Raw genomic sequence first — 27,942 nt, 5'->3', positions numbered from 1 at the left:
ATATATGTGTATATATGTATGTATATATGTGTATATATATGTGTATGCGTATGTATGTATGTATGTATGTGTTTATATATGTATATTTATGTATGTATTTATATATTTATGTATGTATGTGTGTGTATATATATATATATATATGTGTATATGTGTGTATATATATATATTTATGTATATATATATATATATATATATATATATATATATATATATATATATATATATATATATATATATATATATATATATATGTATGTATGTATGTATGAATGTGTATATGTATGTGTGTATATATATATACAGTGGGACAAAAAAGTATTTAGTCAGCCACTGATTGTGCAAATTCTCCCACTTAAAATGATGACAGGTCTGTAATTTTCATCATAGGTACACTTCAACTGTGAGAGACAGAATGTGAAAAAAAAGTCCAGGAATTCAAATTGTAGGAATTTTAGAGAATTTAATTGTAAATTAAGGTGGAAAATAAGTCTTTGGTCAACCATTCAAAGCTCTCACTGATGAAAGGAGGTTTTTTCTCAAAATCTCACGATACATGGTCCCATTCATTCTTTCCTTAACACGGATCAATCGTCCTGTCCCCTTAGCAGAAAAACAGCCCCAAAGCATGATGTTTCCACCCCTATGTTTCACAGTAGGTTTGGTGTTCTTGGGATGCAACTCAGTATTCTTTTTCCTCCAAACACGACGAGTTGAGTTTATACCAAATAGTTATATTTTGGTTTCATCTGACCACATTAAATCCTCCCATGTGCTCTCTGGCAAACTTCAGACGGGCCTGGACATGCACTGGCTTAAGCAGTGGGACACGTCTGGCACTCCAGGATTTGATTCCCTGTCGGCGTAGCGTGTTACTGATGGTAACCTTTGTTACTTTGGTCCCAGCTCTCTGCAGGTCATTCACCGGGTCCCCCCGTGTGGTTCTGGGATTTTTGCTCAGCGTTCTCATGATCATTTTGACCCCACGGGATGAGATCTTGCATGGAGCCCCAGATCAAGGGAGATTATTAGTGGTCTTGTATGTCTTCCATGTTCTGATAATTGGTCCCACAGTTGATTTTTTTCACACCAAGCTGCTTGCCTATTGTAGATTCACTCTTCCCAGTCTGGTGCAGGTCTACAATTATTTTCTTGGTGTCCTTCACCACTATGGCCACTTTGGTCTTGGCCATAGTGGAGTTTGGAGTCTGACTGTTTGAGGCTGTGGACGGGTTTCTTTTATACAGATAACGAGTTTAAACAGGTTCCATTAATATAGGCAACGAGTAGAGGACAGAAGAGCTTCTTAAAGAATAAGTTACAGGTCTGTGAGAGCCACAGATCTTCCTTGTTTGAAGTGACCAAATACTTAATTTTACACCATGATTTACAAATCAATAATTTAAAATTCCTACAATGTGAATTCCTGTTTTTTTTTCTTCACATTCTGTCTCTCACAGTTGAAGTGTACCTATGATCAATCAATCAATCAATGTTTACTTATATAGCCCTAAATCACTAGTGTCTCAAAGGGCTGCACAAACCACCACGACATCCATGGTAGGCCCACATAAGGGCAAGGAAAACTCACACCCAGTGGGACATCGGTGACAATAATGACCCAGTGGGACGTCGGTGACAATAATGACTTTGAGAACCTTAGAGAGGAGGAAAGCAATGGATGTCGAGCGGGTCTAACATGATACTGTGAAAGTTAAATCCACAATGGATCCAACACAGTCGCGAGAGTCCAGTCCAAAGCGGATCCAACACAGCAGCGAGAGTCCCGTTCACAGCGGAGCCAGCAGGAAACCATCCCAAGCAGAGGCGGATCAGCAGCGCAGAGATGTCCCCAGCCGATACACAGGCAAGCAGTACATGGCCACCGGATCGGACCGGACCCCCTCCACAGGGGAGAGTGGGACATTGAAGAAAAAGAAAAGAAACAGCAGATCAACTGGTCTAAAAAGGGAGTCTATTTAAAGGCTAGAGTATACAAATGAGTTTTAAGGTGAGACTTAAATGCTTCTACTGAGGTGGCATCTCGAACTGTTACCGGGAGGGCATTCCAGAGTACTGGAGCCCGAACGGAAAACGCTCTATAGCCCGCAGACTTTTTTTGGGCTTTGGGAATCACTAACAAGCCGGAGTCCTTTGAACGCAGATTTCTTGCCGGGACATATGGTACAATACAATCGGCAAGATAGGATGGAGCTAGACCGTGTAGTATTTTATACGTAAGTAGTAAAACCTTAAAGTCACATCTTAAGTGCACAGGAAGCCAGTGCAGGTGAGCCAGTACAGGCGTAATGTGATCAAACTTTCTTGTTCTTGTCAAACGTCTAGCAGCCGCATTTTGTACCAACTGTAATCTTTTAATGCTAGACATGGGGAGACCCGAAAATAATACGTTACAGTAGTCGAGGCGAGACGTAACAAACGCATGGATAATGATCTCAGCGTCTTTAGTGGACAGAATGGAGCGAATTTTAGCGATATTACGGAGATGAAAGAAGGCCGTTTTAGTAACGCTTTTAATGTGTGCCTCAAAGGAGAGAGTTGGGTCGAAGATAATACCCAGATTCTTTACCGTGTCGCCTTGTTTAATTGTTTGGTTGTCAAATGTTAGAGTTGTATTATTAAATAGAGTTCGGTGTCTAGCAGGACCGATAATCAGCATTTCCGTTTTTTTGGCGTTGAGTTGCAAAAAGTTAGCGGACATCCATTGTTTAATTTCATTAAGACACGCCTCCAGCTGACTACAATCCGGCGTGTTGGTCAGCTTTAGGGGCATGTAGAGTTGGGTGTCATCAGCATAACAGTGAAAGCTAACACCGTATTTGCGTATGATGTCACCTAGCGGCAGCATGTAGATGCTGAAGAGTGCAGGGCCGAAAATTACAGACCTCTGTCATCATTTTAAGTCGGAGAACTTGCACAATCGGTGGCTGACTAAATACTTTTTTGCCCCACTGTATGTATGTATGTATGTATGTATGTATGTTTGTTTGTATGTATGTATGTATGTATGTATGTATTTATGTATGCATGTATGTATGTATGTATGTATTAGAGATGCCCGATAATATCGGCCTGCAGGGCAGATGGAGCCCTGTTTATCAATTCTTGTTATACAGTATGTACAGTATATAGTATTGTTTACTCTATAACTCTAGTATTCTCTGGACTGAAGTGGTGTGCCTTCATTGTTTTTGTAGCTGTTGTTGTGAGGCATGTTTAAAAAAAATATATATATAATAATGCTTAGCATTTCCCATAGTTGTAGTGGGTATCTGGTTTATCTCAGAGAAAGCATGTCCCAAATTCCAAGCTGCTGATTTTGAGGCATATTAAAACTGATAATGCACTTTGTGACTTCAATAATAAATATGACAGTGCCATGTCGGCACTTTTTTTCCATAACTTGAGTTGATTTATTTTGGAAAACCTTTTTACATTGTTTAATGCAACCAGCGGGGCATCACAACAGAATTAGGCATAATGATGTGTTAATTCCACGACAGTATATATATGTATTGGTTGATATCGGAATCGGTAATTAAGAGTTTTCACAATATTGAAATATCGGATATCGGCAAAAAAGCATTAATCGGACATCTCTAGTATGTATGTATGTATTTATGTATGTATATATGTGTGTATGTGTTATACTTATATTATATATTGGTATATTTTTGGTCTACTTTTTACCTATTATTTTCGCCCTCTTTTGGGCTCTTCTGTGCAATATCCTTTTCCATCCTTGTAATAAAGGTACTGTGTATAACAATTTCCCTTGTGGATCATTACAGTTTGTCTAAGTCTACTCTGAAACATCAGATCTTGAGCATATTGATTTGTCCCTCAGAGCTCTTGAGAAAGTCTGCTGAACATACCCTGGTTGATATGGTGCAACTACTGTTCTCCAGGTAAGAATAAGAACTGCAATGATAAAGTTGTCTCTGTTTGTAGACCTTCAAATGTTGTGACATGTTAACACTCATGCAATCTAGGCGGCAGAGCAACATGATGACATTTCTTTCAAGTCTTTAAAAGTGGTAAAACACGATTTATAATCAATAATATTCTGCATAATTTTGATTTTGTCCTCACCTTTTGCTAATATCACAGGAACATGTTAAACATCCATCCATCCATCCATTTCCTACCGCTTATTCCCTTTTGGGGTCGCGGGGGGCGCTGGCGCCTGAGGGACTTTAACCTTCATTTATCATTTATTTATTTATTTATGTGTATGATTAAAATGCTAGCAATATATACTGAACACAAATATAAACTCAACGCTTATGTTTTTGCTCCCATTTGGAGAGGGACCTCTGGGCTTCTCAGCTTAGGCTGCTGCCTCAGCGACCTGACTTCGGATAAGCGGAAGATGATGGATGGATGGACACAGGTTTCTGAAAAATTAATGCAATTTGTCTTTGTTTCAATTCCTCACAGATTACCTCAATTTAAGGAGGAGGCCAAGAGTTATGCCGGTGCCAATATGAAGAAGGTATTTATACTGTATTTAATGATTAATGATCTGCCTGCTTAGATGTCCCATATTGAAAGTTGTCAATCATTGAATGTTTTATGTGGACAATCTTTGATCCTGTTTGATCCTTCTCCGTTCACCTACCATTTTTACAACTGAGAAAAGTAGAACTTAAAATATGTTTCACTTTTATTGGTCAATTCCAATTGTACATGGACTGATGTAGCCTGGACAAAGCATAATGGACTATTATGTACGGTCATGCAAGTGTATGAATGCATGATCATTTTAAAATAATATTGATAAGGTGGTGTCTCGGTTTTCCATTTCAAAACGTCTAATAAAGACAAAAAAAATCAGAGCAATTTTTTTACATAAGAAATAATGTAAATCCAATTAATCTGTTTCAAACACCAAAAAATATTAACACGGAACACATTTTAGTGCAAATAATTACTTAAAAAAACGCATGCCAAGTGTCTTTCGATTGTGTATCTTTCCACACTTGATAAAAAAAAAGACTTCAACTCTACTAGATTACACTCAATAATATAATATAGGGCTATATGGGTATACAGGTACTGTACAGGGAAGGTATAATATAATATAGATGTACAGGTTAAAGTATAGGAGAACAACCTGAAATACAAGATTCAAAGGAAATATAAATACAATTAATTCCCATTAAGTCCCTTAAGTAAAGTACATTTCAAGCCATTCAAATATTTTACCCAAATACATATTTAAGTAAAATATTCTACCTAATTTTATAATGCGTCTTAGCTGAAACATTCAGACTAATTACATTGTAAACATGCCAGGGTTTTCCCTAACCTGCAAAGGTACTTGTTGCGGTGGTGGCGTGGTTATGGGCATAGCTTTATATGATGATATGATTTTCTTTAAAAAATCAGTTTTTATTAAAAAGTGTTTACATATATTTTTTATCGTTTTTTCCATATTTTCAATTGTTGCAGATTTTTGTACAAGGTACTTTGTTGAGATTTCTTTGAGATTTCACAGACTTTTAATGACTTTTTTTCAATTAAAAACTACAAGCAAAAAATCTAGCATATTTTTTTGGTGTTATATATAGAATGTACTCATGTTTGGAGACTTCTTCTGTCCCTCGATGTCCCTGACGAAAGAGACTAAAGTTGGGCTGCAACAATTAATCAATTAAATCGATTAAAATCAATTATAAAAATAGTTGGCGATTAATTTAGTCATCGAATCGTTGGATGTATGCAATGCGCATGCGCTGAAGCCCTTTTTTCCCCCCCTAAACTTCTATTCATAAACTGCAACATTTACAAACAGTGTACGACCTAAGTCGTCCAAAGTGTCGGAACACTTAACTTTAAACACCGCAAAGAAGACAGTTTCCTGCAAAATGTGCAACATGGACGTCACGTGACACGAAAGGACAACATTGTTTCGGGAGAATCCGAAGAGAAGCATGGATGAAGGGAAGATCTCACGGTACGTAACTTTAAGTCCAGAGTCCGGATAAATTGATCTGTTGTGTCCGAGATTTCTTTTAAGGCAGCGCTGCAGCAACTGTTGTGTATTAACTTTCAGAGTGTTAGGGGCTTGTTGGAGAGTCGACGACTTCATTTTCTGTGTTGTTATGAGTGTCTCTGGCACATTTGACTGTTTTGAGAGCGAAAACGTACGGTTAACAATTTGGAAATAAACTTAACAGACAGAAATATCTCAGGTTGGTTTCATAATGGATCGATGTAGCCGGGCCCAAAAAAGCCATATACATCTATTTAGATTTGAGTGACGCTTTAGCATAACTAAACGTTATGAAGTTGCTGGAATATTTCATGGTATTATTCAGAGGCAGCCTAAAATTAATCCTTTATTATTCACAACAGAAACGTGTACATTATCTGACCCAGTTCTGATGATGAGTTACATTTCTGTGTTATTATTGGTGTTTTCTGCAACTCCAAAGTCCATTTATTTAATTTAGCTGTTTTTTTTAATTTGGTGGCGTATTTGCCTTTCACGTCAGAAATTATTAATAAAATCAACTGGGTGTGTATTGAGTTACATGTAAATGATGCGACTATGTATGTTCGTAATATGGTTTCTCTCCTTTCAGAAAGAAACAAACCAGCATTAGCGACTTGGTACAAAGGAAGGTGTGCACAACACAGCAAGCGGCTGCATTGACTGATGCAATCCTGAATATGTTGCTAACTGACATGAGGCCACATCAATGGTGGAGGATGAAGGTTTTAGACAAATATTTCACGTCCTCAACCCTGGTTTCACTCTTCCCTCGAGGACCCATTATACCAAACTGATAGAGAGGAAGTACGAGCAAACGTTCCAAGCAGTGTAGACTGACATAAAAGTTACACAGAGCAAATTGCTCTCACTACTGATGTGTGGACAAGTGTAGCCTACCTTGGCAATACATGTCGTTACATTGGAGATGAATGGAACATGAAGTCAATCTGCCTTACGAACATGCCACTAGAGGAAATCTAACATTGCAGAATGCTTGGTATAGTTAGTAGACAGGTTTGAAATTCCCCTAAGCAAAATTATTGCTGTTATGCATAACAATGGTGCACTTTATAAAAAAAAACATTTTTGTAACACTTGCCTTGTTTTATTTGGTAAGTCGAAAGGACATGGTGCCAGTATGCTGTTTTAAAAATAAAGTATTGGAAAGGATATAAATGTAGTTTGTCTCTTTTATCCAATTATTATTCGATTAATCAAAATAATAATCGACAGATCAATCGATTATCAAATTAATCGTTAGTTGCAGCCCTAGACTAAAGCAAGCATGACGTCACACTTGCGCTGATGCTCTAGTTGGACTTTCTCTTTTTAAAAGCCACCACTGTCCTCTTAATATTTGCACTTTTTGTAGATGCCTGTCCGCGCCGCAATATCTTCAGTATATATAAAAATCACGTCCACATCGCAGACATGCTGACATGTCTGCTTCAGACAATGACGTGTGTTTTGTTTAAATTGGGTTTTAACAGAGCGGTTTTCGGTGATCAAAGTCGTTTTTCGGTGGTCTTTTTGATACATCACTTGTCAATAGTGTGCAAATATTAGGCTATGTATATCAATTCATACTGTAACGACCAGCTAATGTTAATGTTTTATGTTAGTGTGGTCTTCATTAAATGTCAGTTTTTTCTACACCGTCCGTGCCTGAAAGGTGATTGGCGGAGAATGAAGTGTTGCTGGGTGTTTGGGGAAGTGAAGACTCACAGAAATGAAAGTGTTTTCATAGGAGGTAAAAACTGTTGGAATTCATTGTTTTCTGCCCAAATGCAGCTGGAATAGGCTCGAGCCATCCCTGTGACCCTGAGGGGGAAAAGCTGGAGAAAATGGATGGATAGATGAATGGGTTTACCTTTTATAGAAAACTTATTGGCAAAGACAGCAATGATCAAAAGAGAATAGAAGCAGGGGAGATCGACCTTTCTTTGTTCTTTGCTACAAGTTTTTTTTTTATTTAAATGATTTTCACGTTCTGTATCTAAATGCTGGTACTTGCAACTTTCTTTGGCCTATGGTGGCTTATTTTGCAGTCCTACAAAAAGTAAAATAAAAAAAGAAGGGCGACACCAACTTATAGAATTTTTTTTGTTTGAATACTCGATTCCGTGGCGTGTTAAGCGGCCAAACGGACATTTTTTTATGCAATGTTCTGCTGTTCTGTAAGATTGTTGATGTACAAAAACCAGGGAAATATTTTGGGGAAGTCTTTTGATGGAATTTGGGCCATACGAAAACCAAAGTACCACTGGAAAAAATAATAAATATCTCACAGTGTAACTATACAGAGAGCCAACAAACCATTATAGAACATTTTACCATACAGAGCACTGCACTGTTCCTCAAAGAATGGCTTTCGAACAGAAGACAAATTTTGTTGCACATTTTACGAATGAAACAATCACAATTATTGTTATTATTAATATTCACTCCTTCAGCTAGCATTTTCGTTTTCCAATCCCTCCAGGAATGTGTGATGTAACGATCGCGTCAATTCACGTACATACAATCAATCGCCAGCAAAACATGCGCAGCCTCGCAACTTAGTCCAATGCCTGCAACTTCAATGCACATTTTGTCCAATCAAGGTCATTATCAAATAGGCCTATGAGCGACGCTCACACATGCACATTAACTGTCCAATCAAAACGTATTTAGGAAAAACAAGCAGTAACATCAATGTGTAACATATCGACTCTTTATTGATCATTTTCCGGCGTAGCTTACACATAATTCCTGTTCCTGTCTACAGCGCTAAGCCTTTTGGGTAATGTAGTATACAAACATTTACATAATAGTTGCGTGTATGTATTTATGTACTGTATTTATCTCACATGTATTTATCCAAATTAGGGCAATAAAGAACATATTTTCATTTGCAATGCTGACCAGCAAAGAGTCAGCATTTTCTTAACAGAGTGCGATGATTACCAACAAAAATGAGTTCACAACACAAATAACAAGTAACAATTTACAAATTCTCTTAACCTGTGAGGGTAAATGTGTTGCAACATAATGTTTAGGATAAAACGTTTGGGTTGAGCCTGGGTTAAGTTTACTAGGAACACTTAAAACATTGGTAACGTATTCATAAAATCAGACTTTTATTTCGATGTTATTGTAAAAGATAAATATCTAAAATTCTGCAACTTTTGCCGCAATTTTCAGAAAAATCTGCTGTGAATTCAGGCATTTTAGGCTGTAACAATCACAAAGTAAATCCAACAAAAGTACCATTCAAACTATTTCAAGCTGTCAATGAGTCTACAACATATTTCAAATGGAAAATCATCAGATACTATTGTTGATGCCTACAGTTTATAAAAATAGCAAACACTAAGAACAAAAACGATGAACTCCTGTTCTGTTTAGAGAATAGAATAGATTTTATTGTCATTATATTTGCATATAACGAGATTAAAGACTCCAACTTAAGGTGTGGTTGTGGGAACAAATATGGGGTAAAATAAATAACACAATTGAACTAACAATTGAAATAAACAGACTACTATCCAATAAAAATAACAAGCAATCCTGTACAATATACAAAACATTGTAGAAATACAAAATACTGTACAATATACAGAACAAGACAAGAGCACCGAAGTAATAAATAACAATCAGTGTCGTACGTATTGCACTCGAAGGGTAGTATTGCACAGTAGGGTATTAGGGCAGGATATTGTACAGGGGTGAATTATTATTATTATCAGTTAGAGTTCAACATGGTGACAGCTCTGGGGAAAAAAAGCTGTCTCTGAGCCTGTTTGTTCTGGCTCTGATGCACCTGTAGCGCCTGCCCGATGGTAACAGGTGGAACAGGTGATAGCCAGAGTGTGTGCTGTCTTTGGTGATGGTTTTTGCTTTCTTAAGGCAACGGGAGTTATGTAAATCCATCAGGCAGGGCAGGGGGCAGCCGATGATTTTTTGGTGCAGACTTTATGACCCTCTGTATCGCCTGTTTGTCTGCTTCAGTGCAGCTGGCGTGCCACACTGTTATGCAGTACATCAGCAGGCTCTCGACGGCCGAGCGATAGAAGGTCACCATCAGCTGCCTTTTCAGTCTGTTCTTCCTCAGCACCCTCAGGAAGTGGAGTCCCCGCTGGGCCTTCCGGATGACCACAGTTGTATTTTGGGTCCAGGACAGGTCAGCAGATATGAGGGTGCCGAGGAACTTGAAGGAGCTGACTCTCTCCACCTCCTCGCCGTTGATGTAGAGGGGGGCGGGGTCTGCTGTGTTTTTCCTGAAGTCAAAGATGAGTTCCTTGTTTTTTGTGGTGTTCAGTGCAAGATTATTCCCTGAACACCGCGCTGCTAGTTTCAGGACCTCATCTCTGTATGCAGACTCATCAACCCTGTAATGGGACCCACCCCCGTTGTGTCATCTGCAAACTTGATGATGGTGTTCTCCGAGTGGGCTGGACTACAGTCATGGGTGTAGAGGAGATACAGCAAAGGGCTCAGCACACAGCCCTGTGGCGAGCTGATGCTGAGTGTGTGGGGGGGAGGAGAGATGGGGGCCAAGTTTTACTGTCTGAGGTCGGTTGGTCAGGGAGTCCTTAATACAAAACACAGGTGGGTGAGGGAAGGCCTAAGTCCAGCAGTTTGGTGACCAGGATGTCTGGAATGATGGTATTGAAGGCGGAGCTATAGTCAATGAAAAGCATCCTGACATAGCTCCCCCGGTGTTCCAGGTGGCTCAGTGTGGAGTGGAAAGCCATGGATATGGCGTCATTCATGGATCTGTTTGCCTGGTAGGCAAACTGCTGTGGGTCTAGGGTGGGGGGGAGGCAGGCTTGGATGTGGTGGAGGACCAGCCTCTCGAAGCACTTCATGATGACAGGTGTGAGTGCTACTGGGCGATAGTCGTTGAGGTTGTTTGTGGCAGCTTTCTTGGGTACCGGGATAATTGTGGCGGATTTAAGGCAGGGTGGGATGAGTGCCTGTGCCAAGGAGAGGTTGAAGAGGACGGTGATAATGTAGGAGAGCTGGTCAGCACATGCTTCGAGCACCTTCCCGGGTACACCGTCTGGACCAGTCGCCTTTCTGGGGTTCACTGCCTTGATTACCCGCCTGACCTCGTGCTCCTCAAGAATGAGTGTGGGAGTGCTGGGGGGTGGGGGGGTTGGGAGGGCTGGGGGTGGTGTTGCTGTGACTGTTATTGATGTCTCAAAGCTGTTAACACGTGCAGAATGTGGCTTGGCATTGTTTTGCTGAAAAAAGCAGGGGCGTCCATGAAAAAGACGTTGCTTGGATGGCAACATATGTTGCTCTTAAACCTGTTTGTACCTTTCAGAATTAATGGTGCATTCACAGATGTGTAAGTTACCCATGCCTTGGGCATTAATACACCCCTATTCCATCACATATGCTGGCTTTTGAACTTTTCGCTTATAACAGTCCAATGGTTATTTTCCTCTCTGGTTCGGAGCGCACGACATCCACAGTTTCCAAACACAATTTAAAATGTGGACACGTCAGACCACAGAACACTTGTCACCTTTGCATCAGTCCATCTTATATGAGCTCGGGCCTTGCAAAGCCGGCGGCGTTTCTTGGTGTTGTTGATAAATTGCTTTCACTTTGCATCTACAGATGTAGCGATAAACTGCAGTTACTGATAGCGGTTTTCTGAAGTGTTACTGAGCCCATGTGGTGATACCGTTTCAACCCTGATGTCTGTTTGTGATCCAGTACAGCCTGAGGGATCGAAGGCCACCGGCATTCAATGTTTGTTTTCAGCCTTGCTGCTTACGTGCAGGGATTTCTCCAGATTCTCTAAATTTTTTGATGATATGACAGACCGTAGATGGTGAAATCCCTGAGAAATATTGTTCTTAAACTGTTAGACAATTTGCTCACGCATTTGTTCACAAAGTGGTGACCCTCGCCCCATCCTTGTTTGTGAATGACTATGCATTTTATGGAAGCTGCTTTTATACCCAATCATGGCAGCCACCTGTTGTGAATTAGCCTTTTCACCTGTGAGAAGTTCCAAATAAGTGTTTGATGAGCAGTTATACACTTTCTCAGGCTTTTTTGCCACTTGTGCCAGCTTTTTTGAAACATATTGCTCGCATCAAATTCCAAAAGAGCTAATATTTGCAAAGTTTACCAGTTTGAACGTTAAGTATGTTGTCATTGCAGTCCATTCATTTGAATAGAGGGTGAAAAGGATTTGCAAATAATTGTATTCTGTTTTTATTTACGATTTACACAACGTTCCAACTTCACTGGTTTTATATGACAGGTTAGATATTGCCATGTGCTAGCAAGTGTAGGTACAATCCTGCTGTTTCTATTCTTTGGTATGAAACAGTACTGCTTGTAAAAAACGCCTTTTTGTTTATTTCATGAACACTGGTCTTTGAAAAGAAACTGAATGACTTCCATTTTTCTCCTCAGTTGAAGATGCGTGCAGGTGGAATGAGTGAGTCGTCCAAGTGGAAAAAGCAGAAACGATCACCACGAGCAACTCGCCACATGGTCCGAAGTTCCTCCGGTCTGCTGGAGCTTCCTCAGTCCACAAACCTCAGTAACTCCAACATATCTGGTAGGAGACACATTATCCTGTTAGCGAGGGTCCAAAGTGCAACCCACATTAGAACAATATCAACCAGCCAATGAGGTGTCAAGTTTGAAGTCACGTGACACGGGTCCTGCAAAACAGCATAAAAAAGGAAGTTAACTGGGCTACCTTGGCGTAATACAACATAATTAACAATTTAATGTGAACCACTGGATATTTTCAAAATATAGAAATGATTCCAATGGTTAAAATCTGCACTTTTGAGTGACATACGCTTTCTTCGTGTCACAAGATGCAGCTAAACTGACTGTGATACACAAAAAAACACAAAATAGTAATAAATTCTACATATTGCCCACTCGTATGTATAGATAGAAGATAAACAAAAAAATACTAACATCGGTATTGCACACCACAAAAAAAAACCACTACAGTAATAATATAAGTGCTTATCCCTCAGGGTAGAAAGTACCAGCGGCAGCCCTCCTTCTTGCGCTGTGGATGTAACAATCTAATGCTGAAGGAGCTGCTTAGGGCCTCCACAGTGTCATGAATGGGGTGAGAGGGATTGGACAATATGGATGTCAACTAGGTCAGCATCCTTCTGTCAGCCACCTCCTCAGTGCTGTTTAGTGGGCAGCCCAGGACAAAGTCAGCTCTCTTAATCAGTTCATTAAGTCTGTTTCTGTCTTTGACTGTGCTGCCCCCTCCTCAGCAAACAACGGCATAGAACACTGCAGAAGCCACCACAATGTCGTAAAAGGTGTGCACACCCCGAAGGACCTTAGTGTCCTCGAGGTGGAGGCGACTTTGAACCTTCATTGTACACAGCGTTTAAATTGTGAGTCCAGTCCAGTTTATTGTTGAGGTGAAAACCCAGGTATTTAAATGAGTCCACTATTTCTACAAACCCTGTTTCCATATGAGTTGGGAAATTGTGTTAGATGTAAATATAAACAGAATACAATGATTTGCAGATCCTTTTCAACCTATATTCAGTTGAATATAGTGGAATTCTTTCCCATTCTTGTTTTATGTAGAGCTTCAGTCGTTCAGCAGTCGGGGGTCTGCGCTGTTGTATTTTACACACTTCATAATGCGCCACACATTTTCGATGGGAGACAGGGCTGGACTGCAGGCGAGCCACGAAAGTACGTGCACTCTCTTTTTACGAAGCCACGCTTTTGTAACATGTGCTGAATGTGCCTTGTCATTGTCTTGCTGAAATAAGCAGAGGCGTCCATGAAAAAGATGGCGCTTAGATGGCAGCATATGTTGTTCCAAAACCTGTATGTACCTATCAGCATTAATGGTGCGTCACAGATGTGTAAGTTACCCATGCCTTGGGCACTAATACACCACCATACCATCACAGATGCTGGCTTTTGAACTTTGCGTCGATAACAGTCTGGATGATCCGCTTCCCCTTTGGTCCGGAAGACACAATGTCGAATATTTCCTAAAACAATTTGAAATGTGGACTGGTCACACCACAGAACACTTTTCCACTTAGCATCAGTCCATCTTATATGATCTCGGGCCCAGAGAAGCCGACGGTGTTTCCTGATGTTGTTGATAAATGGCTTTCGCTTTGCATAGTAGAGCTTTAACTTGCACTTACAGATGTAGTGACGAACTGTATTTAGTGACAGTGGCTTTCTTAAGTGTTCCTGAGCCCGTGTGGTGATATCCTTTAGAGATGGATGTCGGTTTTTGATACTGTGCCGTCTGTGGAATCGAAGGTCACGGTCATTCAATGTTCGTTTCCGGCCATACCGCTTACGTGGAGAGATTTCTCCAGATTCTCTAAACCTATTGATTATGGACTGTAGATGTTGAAATCCCACATTTTTTTGCAATTGCACTTTGAAAAACGTTGTTCTTTAACTGTTTGACTCTTTGCCAACGCAGTTGCGGACAAAGGGCTGTACTCGCCCCATCTTTTCTTGTGAAAGACTGAGCATTTTTTGGGAAGCTGTTTTTATACCCAATCATGGCACCCACCTGTTCCCAATTAGCCTGCACACCTGTGGGATGTTCCAAATAGGTGTTTGATGATCATTCCTCAACTTTATCAGTTTTTATGGCCACCTTTCCCAACTTCTTTGTCACGTGTTGCTGGCATCAAATTCTAAATTTAATGATTATTTGCCAAAAACAAAATGTTTATCAGTTTGAACATCAAATATGTTGTCTTTGTAGCATATTCAACTGAATATGGGTTGAAAATGATTTGCAAATCATCGTATTCCATTTATCTTTACATCTGACACAATTTCCCAACTCATATGGAAACGGGGTTTGTATAACTGATACCTGGATGTTCACCGGTGTGGGTGGTGAAGCTGACCACTGGTAGCTAATAGCGTGCCGTGTTCGATGTTCGGACGAAGGCAAAGGTTTCATTACTGCATGTGGTAGACGGTTGGTAAAATGAAATTGAAGTTATAATACATGTTTGTTGAATACCTGTTTAAAAATCCGTGGTGCACTGAGACCGTAAGTGAACCGTAAAGCGAGGGAATATTGGATTCCCTTCATGCAAACAAAACTAAGAAATTGCATCTGTAGATGGTCTTTAATGTGGTTTAAGAAATGAAAAACCTTGTATGATGATGACTGCGAGACATTTATACAGTAAATGTACTTGTTTAGGTGGGGTTGCCTTCATCGAGCAAGGCTGTTCAGTCCCAGCTTCAGACAGTGCTGGCTCGTCCATCTCGAGTCCCACAGCTACAGACAGTGGCCTAGACTCCTGCTCCAAAACTACATCTCGGGAAGACCTCTCTGATCTGGACCAGTGCAGCTTGTCTACAATTACCCCCAGTAATGCTGACATAGCACTCTGCACTGAATCTGTTTCACCAAATGCAAAGGTATGGTTGCTATTCTGTGGGAATGGATAGGAATTCTATGATTTTGGATTGACTGGCGACTCTCTCAGGTCATTCCTTAAAGGAGATAAAAAATGAACATGTTAATATTTTTTTTTCTATCCAGACTGAGTGTAGACCAGTTCAATCAACATCAGTAGAGTCCATTCCAGAGGTTCTTGAGGATAAAGACTCCATTGCAGAAGCGTCAGATAGCACCTCAGTCCATGACATGGACTACGTCAACCCCCATGGTGTCCGTTTCACGCAGTCCACACAAAGAGATGGTAAGGATTTTCACAAATCACAAGTATTTGATCCCCTGATGATTGGTGAGTTTAACATCGCAAAAGTGTAATATATATATGTATATATATATACATATATATATATATATATATATATATATATATATATATATATATATATATATATATATATATATACACTATTTATAATATACATATAGACATTGAAGAAAATAAGTATTTGAACATCCTGCTATTTTGCAAGTTCTCCCACTTAGAAATCATGGAGGGGTCTGAAATTTTCACGGTAGGTGCATGTCCACTGTATGATAAATAACCTAAAAAGAAAAATATAGAAATCACAATATATGATTTTTAACCATTTATTTGTGTGATACAGCTGAAAATAAGTATTTGAACACCAACATTAATATTTGGTAGAGTAGCCTTTGTTTCCAATTAAAGAGGTCAAATGTTTCCTGTTGTTCTTCAGCAGGTTTGCACAGACTGCAGGAGGGATTTTGGCCCATTCCTCCACACAAATCTTCTCTAGATCAGTCAGGTTTTTGGGCTGTAGCTGAGTAACACAGACTTTCAGCTCGCTCCAAAGATTTTCAATTGAATTGAGGTCTGGAGACTGGTTAGGCCACTCCAGAACCTTTATATGGTTCTTACGAAGCCACTTCTTGGTTTTCCTGGCTGTTGTATTTTGCGTCATTGTCATGTTGGAAGATCCAGCCACGACTCATCTTTAATGATCTGACTGAGGGAAGGAAGTTTTTGGCCAAAACCTCACAATACGTGGCTGCAGTCATCCTCTCCTTAATACAGTACAGTCGTCCTGTCCCATGAGCAGAAAAACACCCCCAAACCGTGATGCTACCACCCCTATGCTTCACAGTAGGAATAGTGTTCTTGGGATGGTACGCATCATTCTTCTTCCTCCAAATACACATAGTGGAATTATGACCAAAAATGTCAATTTTAGTCTCATCTGTCCGCAAAACTTTCTCCTATGACTCCTCTGGATCATCCAAATGGTCATTGGCAAACTTTAAGATGGGCCTTAACATGTGCTGGTTTAAGCAGGGTAACCTTCCGTACCATGCATGATTTCGCAGCATTATGTCTTAGTGTATTACCAACAGTGACCATGGAAACAGTGGTCCCAGCTCTTTTCAGGTCATTGACCAAGTCCTGCCGTGTAGTCCTGGGCTGATTCCTCACCTTTCTCAGCATCGAGACCCCCTTAGGTGATATTTTGCATGTGGCTCCACTCCGATTGAGATTGACCGTCATGTTTAGCTTCTTCCATTTTCTAATGATTGCTCCAACAGTGGACCTTTTTTCACCAAGCTGCTTTGGCAATTTCTCTGTAGCCCTTTCCATCCTTGTGGAGTTGTACAATTTTGTCTCTGGTGTCTTTGGACAGCTCTTTGCTCTTAGCCATGCTGAATGTTTGGGTATTACTGATTGTATGGGGTGGACAGGTGTCTTTATGCAGCTAACAACCTCACACAGGTGCATCTGATTCAGGATAATACAGTGGAGGAGGACTTTTAAAGATGGACTAACAGGTCTTTTAGTGTCAGAATTCTAGCTGATAGACAGGTGTTCAAATACTTATTTTCAGCTGTATCACACAAATAAATTGTTAAAAAGTCATAGATTGTGATTTCTGGACTTTTTATGTTATCTCTCATGCACCTTCCGTGAAAATTTCTGACCCCTCCATGATTTCTAAGTGGGAGAACTTGCAAAATAGCAGGGTGTTCAAATACTTATTTTCTTGACTGTATATATATATATATATATATATATATATATATATATATATATATATATATATATATATAAAGTTTGTTTATGTTTGTTTATGCTAGCTTTATTGTTACATACATAATTAAATAAACAAAAAAATAACATTACAGAAGGTGTACACGTTTTATATTGCAATTATTTGATTTTGATACAAAATGTAATTTAGTGTTTGATGTAATAATATTGTTGTAAAACACAAAGATCAAACATTTCTCGTAGTTGAAGTTGATACCTCAACTCAGGAGCACATTTCATTCCACGACCAAGCTCATATCTCCAGAAACATTCATATATCTCAAATCAGTTTTGTCCATAGAAATGTAGTTAAATCAGTTAAATCCATCCTTGGACCTTGGGGGGGACACGGGGGTGGCTGGAGCCTATCATGTGACATGCGCTTTAAAATGATACCAAACTTGGACCCTGATGTCCCTCGCCCGGACGCGGGTCAACGAGTACCACCTCTGAAGCCAGACCCGGAGGTGGGGTACAAAGGCGACCGACTGTTGCCAAAAGGCAACGTGGGTCCCCCCTACAATGGGCACACCACCCATAGCAGGGGCCATAGAGGTCGGGTGCAATATGAGGTGCGCAGCAGCCAAAAGCAGGGCACTTGGCGGTCTGATTCTCGGCTACATAAGCTAGCTCTTGGGACATAGAACGTCACCTCGCTGGGGGGGAAGGAGCCTGAGCTAGTGCGCAAGGTGGAGAAGTTCCGACTAGATGTCGTCGGACTCACTTCGACGCACAGCAAGGGCTCTGGAACCAATTCTCTCGAGAGGGGTTGGACCCTCTTCCACTCTGTCGTTGCCAGCAGTGGGAGGCGACGGGCTGGGGTGGCAATTCTTGTTGCCCCCCGGCTCAAAGCCTGCACGTTGGAGTTCAACCCAGTGGTAGCTTTTCCCTCCGCCTTCGTGTGGGTGGACAGGTCCTGACTGTGGTTCGGTTTACGGGCTAAACGGCAGCTTAGAGTACCCACCCTTTTTGGATTCACTCGAGGGAGTACTGCAGAGTGCTCCCCCGGGTGATTGCTTCGTTCTACTGTATATATTTATGTGTGTGTGTGTGTGTGTGTGTGTGTGTGTGTGTGTGTGTGTGTGTATATATGTATATATATATATATATATATATATATATATATATATATATATATATATATATATATATATATATGTATGTGTGTATATATATATATATATATATATATGCATACATATGTATATATATATGTATATGTATATATATTATGTATATATGTATATATATGTATATATATACACACACACATATATATATATATGTATGTATGTATGTATATATATTTATGTGTATATGTATGTATATATATATATGTGTGTATATGTATATATATGTATATGTATATATGTATGTATATATGTATATATATGTATATATATATGTGTATATATATATATATATATATATATATATATATATATATATATATATATATATATATATATATATATATGTACATAGGTACACTTCAACTGTGAGAGACAGAATGTGTACCCTGTCATTCATAAAACCACAACTAGTACTGTACTGTAGTTGTTTGTATTAATATTTTATTATTTTTCAAACAATATTTATTATCTAAAAGTTTGAGTTTCTTTAAGACGTGTTAAAATGTGGCAGTTTTGGGATCGCAAACCATGGGTTAGATTGATTTAAATTCATTTCAATGGTTAGGGTTGCTTAAGATACAAGTATTCTGTGTTCCAAGCTTGATCATGGAACGCAATATGCTCGTGGATAAAGGTACAACTGTAGTTTGTTGTGGTTATAGTACTTACAGCTGCAGTGTTTGTATTAGTGTACTTGTAATTTTACATAGTTACTGTACTTGTATTAGTTTAGGTTACATCTCAGGAAATGATTTTGGTCGACTCTGACACATGCTCTGTAATTTTTCGGGTTTCGAGCCTGTCACTCGGCAAAGTTTTATCTCCGTGCACAGATTTTTGCTTAGCTCAGCAACTTCGAGCTTGTGTGAGGTTTCAGAGCAAGCTTGATTCTTAATTTTTATTTCTATTTTCAAATCAATGTCCAACAATGGTCTGTCACCAAAGTTACTGAATATAATTGTTTGATGGTTGACATAATTGCATCCCTTTTCTCTTTTGTCCTCTACGCAGGAGCATCTCTCATCCCCTACGGTCTGCCATGTCTAAGAGAGCTCTTCCGATTTCTAATCTCACTTACCAACCCTCATGACCGCCACAACACTGACGCCATGATGCACATGGGTCTGCAACTGCTAACTGTCGCACTGGAGTCTGCCCGCTTTGCCAATTATCAGTCATTGCTAGGACTGGTCAAAGATGAGCTTTGTCGGCATCTTTTCCAGGTTAAGTACACCTAGTAACATATTTTACAGTATATATTGCAATACTGCTTGTCTCTGCTATTTTTTATAAACATTGCACTCAGCACTCCTTTCTGGGCATCTACCATGTGTTTGTATAAAATTAAACAACGTAAATCCAATTGTGTTTCAAACACCCAAAAATGTGAACACAAAACACATTGCAATTCTTTGGCCATGTAGCCAGAATGGATGATGGAGTCCCAGCCAAAAAAACTCAAATGCATGGGTGCACCCATCTACGTGGCCGTCGCTGCCTAAACTTGACGTTTCGGGCAGTCCATCGTTATTCACAGTGATGGTTATATCAGTCACCCACTTAGCAATTGTTGTTGAAAGTGTGTTGGTTGTAGTTGTCTGTTGGGGACTTTTCAGTTTGGTAACTTTGCTTCACATTGGTGGGCAGCTGGCGGCTGACATTCGCTGCAGTGATCGGCTCACAGCGAGAGTGTATGGAAATAACTTTGGCCATGTCAGGAGAACGACCTGCCAGGGCTTTGGTGCCAAGCTTTCCATTTAATTATTTTGTATTTGTTTATTTCTGCTCTGTATTTTTTCTCTCTTGTGACTCAACATCAACTGGAACACAGCTGCATTTTCCCACACTGCGGGAAAAACTGAGGGTCACACAATATGTGCGCATATGAAAAAAATTGTGCTGTTAGATGAAAACTCGTTACGTCATTAACTTCGACAGTTCTAGTTTTAATATACAGTACCACTATTTCCAAAAGCACTCGTTAGAATAACTTCATATTTACTTCATATTACGCTGCAGAAACATTTAGGTAGTTAAAACAGCAAACACAATCAATATTTTGAGATTTTGCTTGTATTTTTTATAGCTGCTGAATGTTGACCGCATGAACCTCTATGCTTCATCAATACGAGTTTGCTTCTTGCTATTTGAAAGCATGAGAATGCATCTAAAATTTCAACTCGAGGTAATATTTACTCCTTAATATTTGTCAACCACTGACCTGAAAACCTCCTAATAAACACAGTTCAGCTTTAACCAAATGCTTAAAATTTGTAGATGTATTTGAAGAAACTGATGGATATCATCACATCAGAGAATATGAAGATGCCTTACGAGATGAAAGAACTGGCTCTAGAGGCACTGGTTCAGCTGTGGCGAATCCCCAGCTTTGTTACTGAGCTTTACATCAACTATGACTGTGACTTCTACTGCTCCAACCTCTTTGAAGATCTCACGAAGCTACTGTCCAAGGTGTGAGTCGTACAGTTAATTGATGCGGCTTTTACATTTAAGTGACAGTTAAATCATATTCATTTATATCCTCCAGAATGCATTCCCGGTGTCAGGGCAGCTTTACACCACCCACCTCTTGTCACTCGAAGCTCTGTTGACTGTGATTAACAGCACCGAGGCCCACTGCCAAGCCAAGGTGCTTGACAACACTTCTCGGCAAGAGCAGCAAGATAAGCTGCCGACAGAAGAGGACAAATCTCTGAAAAATGGAACAGACGCTCCAACTGGTAAAGTATAATAGAGTTATTATATTGGTTGGGCCAAAAGTAGGTAAAAGCCATTTCTTTTAATGGATGCCATTTGCTTTTTGTAATGCTCTCACAATGAACTTAAATGGGTCATATAATACAAAATATAAGTTTCTCGGCCGTTAAAACATGTTTTCGTGTCTTTAAGATCCAGTATTTAGAAAGTGTTGAAAATGTAAATTCAAACCATGGAAGCATTGATGAGATATAAGACATTTTTATTTTGTTCCAAATGAGCCATTTGAGAAATTTCCCCAAATCGTGACATTTACCAACATGTGACATTAGCAAATATTTCCATATACATTAGTATTGCTCATTACTATGTTGAGGAAAAATATTAAAAAAATGTATGGCCCTTTTTTTATAACTTACATTGCAGTAGGTGTCCTATTTTGCGCAAACAGTTTTTATTTGTGACATCACATTAAAGTGACATTCACTTTACTGTGACAAAAAAAGGTAAAGTATTAAAGGAAATTGTGTTCATTTTACACCACATAACCTGACTTTAGTTTGAGGGAAGTACTGCTGCACATATCGTAATTGGTTGATATTCGTCAATATCGGTATCAGATATAAAACATGAGTCAAATCATAGTTAAAGCTTGGTTATTTGCTTTCGTTACTTGCTCAAAAAAACTTTTTTACTTTAATAATCTAGTGTCACAAAGTATCGGATTGAAGGTCAAAAATACTGACCGAGACATCCCTACAAGATAGAGTGCAATAAAAACAATAATTTTAAAAATAAATAAAATATAAAGAAAATGTTGGTTACTGTGTTAAAATGTTTAGTGTTCAAGGTATTTGCAACCAGATCAATGTATACGACACTTCACTTAATAATAAAAACAGCATTTTAACAGTTAATGTATCCATACATCCATTTTCTACAGCTTATACATTTCGGGGTATATCATGCATTTATACGTGTTTTTCATTGTACAGATTCGGGGACTGGCCTGTATACCCTTTTGAAATTAACTTATCTACACTTCTCAGAATAATTATTTAAACACTTTGACAACATATCTTGCTTGTGAATGGATGAAATATTCCAACCAAACAACTTTATTTTAAACATAGTAGATTGTATTAAGAAAATACTATAAAAAAGATGAATCAGTGGATGCAAGAAGATTTGATTTTCCAGAGACGCTCAGTTGGATTCATTTCTAGGTGATGGGCAGGTCTGTCCACAGCATCAATGCTTCATTGGGCAGAAACTACTAACACTACTTACCTACTTTGCATGCATCTGAACCTCACTTGTGTTTTTGTCCTCCATCTCTGTGAATCATATTTTTAATGAAGTGTTTTCTCTGCCTCACCATCTTAATCATTTCTGCGCCCTTTGTTGTGTGTTGAATGAAATTGTTTAACCCAAGCTTCTCATGTATTTTCAGATGTTGTTAAAGAAGGTGTTACCAATGGTTTGACTTTTCCACAAGCTGGCAGTACTCCAGGCTGCCCACCAACCAGTGGACATCTGATGGCAGAGAAGATGGCACTAGGTCGACAGGATCAAGACAATAACACCAGTAGGTCTACACATAATTTTATTTACTATGACGGAGATATAAGTGGAGTTTTAGTGTAAGCGGGAAATATGCCTAATTGATATCTAATGAACAGCAAAGTCAGTCACACTGTACACAGAACACATTAACTCCTTGTAAAATATGGTAATAAAAACAATCCTTACTTGTATTACTGTGCTTGTCCTACCCACTAGAACAGTGCAGGAAAAGTTTTCTAAGAAATTGAAAGTGATAACTAGGTGTTTCCTCTGTTGTGATACACCACTACGAGGTCTTCCAACTATCTATTTTTTCTCCTACATATCAGGGTTGTACGCTTAGCTTTTTCACTAGGAGCGCAGATGCTACCAAGTAAAAGAAATTATTAGCACAGAAAAAAAATAGGAGCGATAATAATGAAATGTTCTAAATTACACAATTTTCCTAGTACCACTCAAACAATGTACACAGTCACACACATTCATCCATCCCATCCATTTTCTACCACTTGTCCCTTTTGGTGTTGCGGGGTGTGCTGGAGCCTACACCCTGGACAAGTCGCCACCTCATCACAGGGCCAGCACTGATAGACAGACAACTTTCACACTCACATTCATACACTAGGGCCAATTTAGTGTTGTCAATCAAACTATCCCCAGGTGCATGTCTTTGGAGGTGGGAGGAAGCCGGAGTACCCGGAGGGAACCCACGCAGTCACGAGGAGAACATGCAAACTCCACACAGAAAGATCCTGAACTCAGGACTACTCAGGACCATCGTATTGTGAGGCACATGCACTAACCCCTGTACCATCGTACTGCCCACACACATTCAATCAAACATAAAAACACAGTGCTATCATAGTCAAGTAGTACTACGACATGCCTTGTACAGTCATATAACATGACTGGCCATCACATGCAAATACATTACTGATCATAAAGCTACACACATGCTATACACATGCCAGAATGACCAGTGATGGTGATATATTTTCAATGTAGTGAGTCCCAAGGACCCACAAATGGTGATTTGTAAAGGTGGGGGAAATAATGAATCTTTTAGATGCATCGCAATTTGGACATAGGCAATTATAAAATCGATTAGTCAACGTCAATAATTTATTCATTTATTGTAAATAAAGTTATGCAGACAGTTCTAAAATTTGGCTGACTGCAGCGAGCCACCTCACCAAGAGATCGGACCAGTTCCTTTATTATAAGGCTACTATGTTACAGTTTTGAACACATTTTCCTTATTTTAATACATGTGGGAATTAAATGAACTGTTTTTATTACAAATGCATTGTTTTTTAAAGTTGCAAATGATAAACACTTGTTTAGTGAATTGAAAAGAAATGTAAAAATACATTAATATATGTAAATTAAAGATGAATCCATAATCGATTTTTAATTGAATCAGCGCTCTGAATCAGAATCGAATCGTGAGATGCTCACAGATTCCCAGCTTTAGTGTTTTGTCCCAAAAAAAATTCAGAGGGACCCCACAAAATAAGGCTGTTTGCAACATTAATGTGCATGCCGAGAGGTTGCTAACTAGTCAAAGAATTTTAAGCATTATACCATATACTATATACGGCTACACCCATACGTATCATGTGCACGCGCATTAGCTTTTTGTGTTGCTCATTAATGATCTAATGTTAGCCATCATTCAATATATATTCTAACAACAACATGACTGCAAAATTATAGTTGCTTTTTTGGACTGTTTTTGTATGTGTGTGCAAGACAGCGGTGCATGACATGCTTGAACACCACATCATTTCCTTTAATCGATGAGCAATTTTTATCCAATATAATTATTAATTGTAAATAATGTAGACACAACAAATGATCTGTTAAACCACTAGCTTGTGGCGTTCTTGTTTTTTGTTATTTTTGAAAAATGTTACTGAGAGCAAGTGGCAAACAGCTCAGCGTCTTTAAAATTATTAATATATTATTTTTATTTTTCAAAAAATTTTGTGTTGAATTCCTTTTGTGGTGGTATGATATTATATGGTTATAATCAATGGGATCCAGCATGTATTCACCGGCGCCCTCTGACCAACGGAGAAACTCAGAAAGACATTCAGAGTATTTTCCAGCCACGACTGTTTGCTTATTACAGCACGTCCCCTTAAAGTTAAAACATTATCGACATAAATGACCACAACATCAAGCAGTGGAAACGTGGGTTTATTTATTATCGAGTTTTTATTTTTAGTTGTTGTTAAAGTGAAGTCTGCAGTAACTGGCTGATTGTTTTGGTAGCAGCGATGTTTTGTACAGATGATCACTTTTGCCCTAAGCAGGTGCGTGTCTGTATGGTCTATTGACAACAATGTTTCCTTTCCCCAAATCTTACTCATTGATCCACTTTCTATGGATTTATTTTAGGAGTAAAATGAGAATGAAAGGGTTGAAATCTACAAGTGCTACTTTTTAATTGTTTCTAGTGTCATGATCTATATGTAGGTGCAAATGCAATTTAATTTGTCGCACCATACAGCCCTGCGTATTCTTCTACCTTTTTTTTTTATCTAAATATTCTTCAACCTAAATTTTTTCATCCTAAGTATTGTCGCACCTATGAATTATTCCAACTAAGTAGTCTTCCATCTATGTTTTTTTCCTCATACATATTCCTTCACCTACGTACAGTGGGGCAAAACAATATTTAATCAGCCACCGATTGTGCAAGTTCTCCCACTTAAAATGATGACAGAGGTCTGTAATTTTCATCATAGGTACACTTCAACTGTGAGAGACAGAATGTGAAAAAAAAATCCAAGAATTCACATTGTAGGAATTTTAAATAATTTATTTGTAAATTATGGTGGAAAATAAGTATTTGGTCAACCATTCAAAGCTCTCACTGATGGAAGGAGGTTTTGGCTCAAAATCTCACAATACATGGCCCCATTCATTCTTTCCTTAACACGGATCAATCGTCCTGTCCCCTTAGCAGAAAAACAACCCCAAAGCATGATCTTTCAACCCCCTTGCTTCACAGTAGGTGTGGTGTTCTTGGGATGCAACTGAGTATTCTTCTTCCTCCAAACACGACGAGTTGAGTTTATACCAAAATGGATACATGAATGATACAGCAGAGGATTGGGAGAATATCATGTGATCAGATGAAACCAAAATATACATTTTTGGTATAAACTCAACTCGTTGTGTTTGGAGGAAGAAAATACTGAGTTGCATCCCAAGATTGATTGAGGAGTTTATTGACATCTTAAAGAATTAAATCCATGTAATGCTTGAAAAAGGCAAATGGATGGCACAAAAAGCCAAAAGGCTTGTTTCTATTTCCAACCTTTGTATTTTTTCACCTGCGTATTCTTCCACCTATGAATTTTTCCACTTACATATTTTTCCTACACACTCAGATAATTATTTATAGTTATTTTTCTTTGTAAATGGAATTCATGATTTATAGGAGTGGGGATGTAAAACTATAACACAATATGTCAGAGCATGAAGACCGCCTTAAATCACACATTGTAAAAAAAAAAAAACTTAAAAAAAAAATTGTACATGGAAACCTCTATTTTACTTATCATTCTTTTCTTTCAGTTGAGAAAAAAAAAAACCAAAAACCTCACAGGTTCTCCTCCTGTTCACCTGATTCCCAAGATTTGTTGGATATTAGAACAAAGAAAAAGGTGAACTATTCATACTTGCTTTTTGTGTGTTTAAAAACGTAATACATTAGCGCTCATTACTGTGATTCTGCCTTTCAGCTGCTTATCACAGGAACCGAGCAGTTCAATCTGAAGCCAAAAAAAGGAATTGAATTCCTCCAGGAAAAAGGCCTTCTGAATAATCCACTGGACAACAACCAGGTGGCCCAGTGGCTTCGGGAAAACCCCCGATTAGACAAAAAGATGATTGGGGAATATGTTAGTGATCGGAAGAATATGGAGCTCCTGGACAGCTTTGTCAAGTAAGTAAACCTTAATTATTGATCATAGAGAATGTTGAGCTGTGGTTATGCAGAAGTTAGGCCACCCTTTGGTAAGCTTCTAATAATCAATATGAACTCTTGTTGCAGCACCTTTGCTTTTCAGGGACTTCGTATTGATGAGGCCCTGAGGCTTTACCTAGAGGCCTTCAGATTACCTGGAGAAGCTCCCGTCATCCAAAGGCTTTTGGAAACCTTCACAGACAACTGGCATGTAAGGCATAGGTTGTCATTCATCATATTTTTATTGATACAATGCAGGTTTAAAATCTCAGGATTACATGTTTTTTAAATCCTGATGCATGGTTTAATTCAATAGTCTTTACTGCTATTGGCACTGTTGTCAAATAATCTGAATTTTTACAGTGCATCAGATAAGTTTTCAAAGCACCTCACTTTTTCCACATTTTGTTATGTTACAGCTTAATTCTCAAATTAAATAAGTTGTCTTCAAAACTCTACACAAAATGCCCCACTGTGAATAAGTTTTTTTGTTTGTTTATTTTGCATTTTAGCAAATTTATTACAAATAAAAAATAAGTCATCACACCCTTTGCCATTAAAGGCCTACTGTAACCCACTACTACCGACCACGCAGTCTGATAGTTTATATATCAATGATGAAATATTAACATTGCAACACATGCCAATACGGCCGGTTTAATTTACTAAATTACAATTTTAAATTTCCCACAGAGTTTCTTGTTGAAAACGTTGCGGAATGATGACACGTGTTTGTGACGTCTCGGGTTGTAGCGGACTTATTAGCCCAGCAACACTTACGGCTAAAAGTAATTTGGACATCTGTGTTGCTGAATCTTTTGCAATTTGTTCAATTAATAATGGAGACTATAAAGAATAATTGCTGTTGGTGGAAAGCGGTGGATTGCAGCTACATTTAGCACCGAAACACAGCCGGTGTTTCTTTGTTTGTTGTGAAGCTTTAACACAGAGCGGTCAAGCGAACATGTTTCTCTACGTCAACCAAAAAGTTTTTGGATGGGAAAATTAAGATATTAAGTTTGC

General features: G+C 38.8%; 1 protein-coding gene across 2 annotated transcripts in view; it reads left to right on the top strand.

Moving 5' to 3' along the window:
* gbf1 (golgi brefeldin A resistant guanine nucleotide exchange factor 1) overlaps positions 1-27,942 on the top strand; it is a 229,607-nt gene that overhangs the window by 138,270 nt on the left and 63,395 nt on the right. For both annotated transcript variants that reach the window (XM_061911029.1, XM_061911028.1), the window contains exons 7-19: positions 3,869-3,929; positions 4,462-4,516; positions 12,443-12,590; positions 15,222-15,442; positions 15,567-15,726; positions 19,668-19,879; positions 20,743-20,841; positions 20,934-21,128; positions 21,205-21,397; positions 22,828-22,962; positions 26,529-26,617; positions 26,696-26,898; positions 27,007-27,130. In XM_061911029.1, the coding sequence (XP_061767013.1) occupies positions 3,869-3,929; positions 4,462-4,516; positions 12,443-12,590; positions 15,222-15,442; positions 15,567-15,726; positions 19,668-19,879; positions 20,743-20,841; positions 20,934-21,128; positions 21,205-21,397; positions 22,828-22,962; positions 26,529-26,617; positions 26,696-26,898; positions 27,007-27,130 (1,895 nt within the window). The remainder of the gene's footprint in view (positions 1-3,868; positions 3,930-4,461; positions 4,517-12,442; positions 12,591-15,221; positions 15,443-15,566; positions 15,727-19,667; positions 19,880-20,742; positions 20,842-20,933; positions 21,129-21,204; positions 21,398-22,827; positions 22,963-26,528; positions 26,618-26,695; positions 26,899-27,006; positions 27,131-27,942) is intronic.

Source organism: Nerophis ophidion, linkage group LG09 (genome assembly GCF_033978795.1).
Source record: "Nerophis ophidion isolate RoL-2023_Sa linkage group LG09, RoL_Noph_v1.0, whole genome shotgun sequence".
Classification (NCBI taxonomy): Eukaryota; Metazoa; Chordata; class Actinopteri; order Syngnathiformes; family Syngnathidae; genus Nerophis; species Nerophis ophidion.
The sequence above is the reverse complement of the archived record's forward strand: the minus strand, read 5'-3'. Positions and strand labels throughout refer to the sequence as shown.